We start from the raw sequence: 3,895 nt of genomic DNA on the forward strand, positions 1-3,895 counted from the left end.
AAAAAGGGGGGGGGTGCAGGTTTTCTGGTGGAACTCCTGAGACTATGGCCCCTAGATGCCCCTCAGGTCTGGAATTGAACCAACTCCTGTAACTTCCAGCCAAACAAAAGACAGGCATATGATCTGAACATTTACATAAGGTAGACACACTCCTTGGAGAAAACAATCATGGGAGACTAGAAGGACTGTATATGCACAGTGAGACAGCTTGGAGGGGGCAGGAATTCATGGGAGGGAAGGACACAGGGAAGAGGTAAGTATGGGGAGGAAGTGAGAGGGGAGCTGTGGGAAATTGCAGTCATTGTCATGAAACAAAGTGTGTGAGAACTGCTGTATGGAAAATGAATTTGCTGTGTAAACTTTCACCCAAATCACAATAGAAATTAAAAACAACAATAACAACTAAGTAATAGTTTACCTCAAAAAGTAAAAAAAAAAAAATCATCATAATCCATATTAAGTTTACAGTACAGTTCATCTCTGGAAATGTAAAATGTGATAAACAAATTCTTTTAAGTATAAAATGTCATGTTCAAATAGGTATTTTTATTTGCTTGGCATTTTTCTAATGAAAGTTATCCATCCATAGTTTAAACTTAATAAAAGGAAACCCAACTGGGAATGAAGTTGGTTTCCAGGTGATTTTTAATGTATGCATTCTATTTATTTATTTATTATGCTCATCACTACCATTTTTTATTATGTCCAGTGTCCATTAGTACAGAATTCTGTTTCTAGGCTCTGTATTATATTCTTTTGGCTTAGTTGTCATTCTTTGCACTAGTACTTCACTATCTTAATTTCAATCATTTTATAATAAGTCTTAAGAGCTAATAGATCAAGCCTTTCACCTTGTTTTTCTTCAAAAATATCTTAGCTAATTTTTACCCCATGTATTTTCGTATAAATTTTGGCATCAGGTTGTACAAATTCTTTATAATCTATTTTAGTTGATGGCCATGTTTTACAAATTATTAACAATTCCTATCTTTCTTGTCAGACAACAGAAAGATCAGAGTTAATGGAACCAAAGAACCTATAGAGTTCAAATCAAATCAGTGGTTTGGAGCAACAGTGAAAGCTCACAAAGGGAAAGTTGTGGTGAGTATGGGCTGTGCGTTTGTGGTGTTGCTTTAGAATCCTGTGTGCACTGAAATGTTTTAAAACTCATCTTTATGAAAACCCTTACATATAAGAACACATCAAACTTTCAAAAATAAGTTTATTGGTGTTCAGAAGAGAAATTTAGCACTTCTACTTTTATTTTACTTTTTAAAGCTATAGGAAAGGAAATGTGCTCGATATTTTCAAAATATGAAAAATGTCTCTGAGAGATAGAATAATAAAGGCCATAGTGCCTAAGGCATTTGACTGCTAACCAGAAGGCTGGCGGTTCAAACCCACCAACCACTCCTCGGAAGGAAGATGGGGCAATCTACTTCCGTAGTGATACTGCCTCGGAAACCCAAGGAGGGGTCACTATGAGTCGTGTCCGACTCAACGGTACATAACAACAACAAATCCTAACAAGGTAAATATTTTATTGCTTAAGACTGATTTAAAGATCTGATTAAAATTCAACCAGAGAAATAAGACTACTAAAACCTGTTGCCATGGAGTCCATTCGACTTACAGCAACCCTATAGGACAGAGTAGAACTTATCTCATAGGGTTTCCAAGGCTGTAATCTTTATGGAAGCAGACTGCCTCATCTTTCTCCTGTGGAGTGGATGGTTGTTTCAAACCTCTGACCTCTCAGTAGCAGCTTACACTTAACCACTTTACCACCAGGGCTCTCAAAAAGTTCATCTACTATGGCATCATTGACCTTTTTCAGAACTAAAGGAGAGCTTTATTATTTTTTTTAACTTAATGTATGAATCTCTGAGTTCGTTAAAATGAACTAGCTCCCAAATGGATATCTTCCAGCTTTAAAATGATATGACTTTTTAATTCTCTTCTCTTACTGTTTTGAGCAATGATGCGTGTCTAAGTTATTGAGATATAAATTTTGATATTAAATTGACCTGGAACTTTTGTTTGTTTGTTTAGTTTAGAGGCTTTTTAAATTTGTTAGCTTTAATTTCCTTACAACGATAAAGAAATAACTTTGGCTTCTGGGATTTGTTTAAAGCTATTTGAATGCTGATTTAATAAGAATAATTATATAAATATATAAAGGAAGTGCTTTGCTTTATTTGATTTTGTGGTTAACCCCTAGAAAAGAATTTGTCATGAAACAGGTAATGTATGAACTATAGATAGTCTTCTTTAGTTACAAACCTAGCATTTACAACATACTTCCTATAGTCTTGTGTTTGCATTAATGTAATTTTCAGATTCCAGAATTAGCAAAAACTTTTTTATTCTTTAGTATGCAACATCTTTCCCCCACAGAGCAACTGGTGTATTTGAACCACCAACCTTTTGGTTGGTGGCTGAGTGCTTTAATCACTGTGCAACCAGGGTTTCTTTCACACTAGTTGCTCTGTGGGGGAAAGATATGGCAGTCTGCTTCCATAAAGATTACAGCCTGGGAAATCCTGTGGGGCAGTTCTACTCTGTCTTGTAGGGTAGCGGTGAGTCAGAATGGACTTAACGGCAGTGGGCGGTGGTATGATTTGTTTGAATTAATATTGAAGCTCACTCTAACAACTGGGGTTAAAAAGTCTATTGGAATACTATATTGATTTAAGTTTTGGTATTTATCTATAACATATAACTGTTGTCCACTTATTTATATATTGAATATTTTCTACCCTCAAAGCCGTTGAAAATAATGCACTGTGCTCATGATAAAAAATGGTTAGTTCTTGGCATGTTTGCATTTTCTAAATTACATAATATTAAATAAACCAAAAAACCAAGCTCACTGCTGTCTATTGCCGGATCCAACTCATAGCAATCCCTCCTTGGGTTTCCGAGGCATTATCATTATGGAAGTAGATTGCCCAACCTTCCTTCTGAGGAGTGGCTGGTGGGTTTGAATCACCACCCTTCTGGTTAGCAGTCAGATGGCTTAGGCACTACTCCACTCAAGCTCCTGTAATATAAAATAGGATAATACAAAGTCTATTCCAAGTTAAATTTGCTTGTTTGAGTGCTGAAACGTAGCATAACAAAGAATTAAATTTAACCCTATATGACAATTACTAGAATAGCAAAATATGCTGCCTATGAAGTATCATTTTGAATAGTCACATATTTGTGTACATATTGGGTTTAGATCAAAACCAGGGCTTATAATTATTATTACATCAATGTGAAACAGAACTTTTTATAGGCTGACAGTAGGCAAGTAGTGGAAAGAATTTTCATGGCATTGAAATGTCCCATGGAGCTACTTGGGTAGATGCTTTCACTGCCCCAATGCCTTCTATTTTTCATATTAAAAGCTTAAGTTGAATTTATTAACCAGTTCACTTGTCAGTCCACTAAGAGGGCCCTGCGACAAGAAAACATAGATGAGTTAGAGTTTTTAGGTGTTGGCCAAAACTTTGCAATATTATAGGAAGACCAACTGTTCTCTTCCTCCAAAGTCAAAACCAAGAAACTTACATTGGAGAAGAATGATTTACTTGGGAATAAGAGTTATCTTTGCTGAAAATAGTTATTATACATTAGACTAGATAACCAAGGACACATTTGAAATCATGACAGAACTTTAATATTGGGCTCTGTCCTCATTTAATGCTTGACTAAGTAAGGTAAAACTCACAGAGCAGGAGGCGGGGCAAGATGGCGGACTAGGCAGAAGGATTGCACAGACCCTCTTCAACAAAGAAAAGGGAAACCAATTAAAACAGACACAGAAGATAATCTTGGACCCCTGAGCCTTGAAGGAAAGGATGCAGATTTGGAATAAACCCCAACTAGCAGAAGAATTTGCGTGAAA

General features: G+C 36.0%; 1 protein-coding gene across 1 annotated transcript in view; it reads left to right on the plus strand.

The window, feature by feature from the left end:
• Nucleotides 1-3,895, plus strand: part of ITGA8 (integrin subunit alpha 8) — a 330,607-nt gene that overhangs the window by 41,883 nt on the left and 284,829 nt on the right. The window contains exon 3 of the mRNA XM_007956731.1: nt 1,001-1,101. Coding sequence (XP_007954922.1) covers nt 1,001-1,101 — 101 coding nt within the window. The remainder of the gene's footprint in view (nt 1-1,000; nt 1,102-3,895) is intronic.

This window comes from Orycteropus afer, unplaced genomic scaffold (assembly GCF_000298275.1).
Source record: "Orycteropus afer afer isolate SDZICR_OR568_19922 unplaced genomic scaffold, OryAfe1.0 scaffold00655, whole genome shotgun sequence".
Taxonomy (NCBI): domain Eukaryota; kingdom Metazoa; phylum Chordata; class Mammalia; order Tubulidentata; family Orycteropodidae; genus Orycteropus; species Orycteropus afer.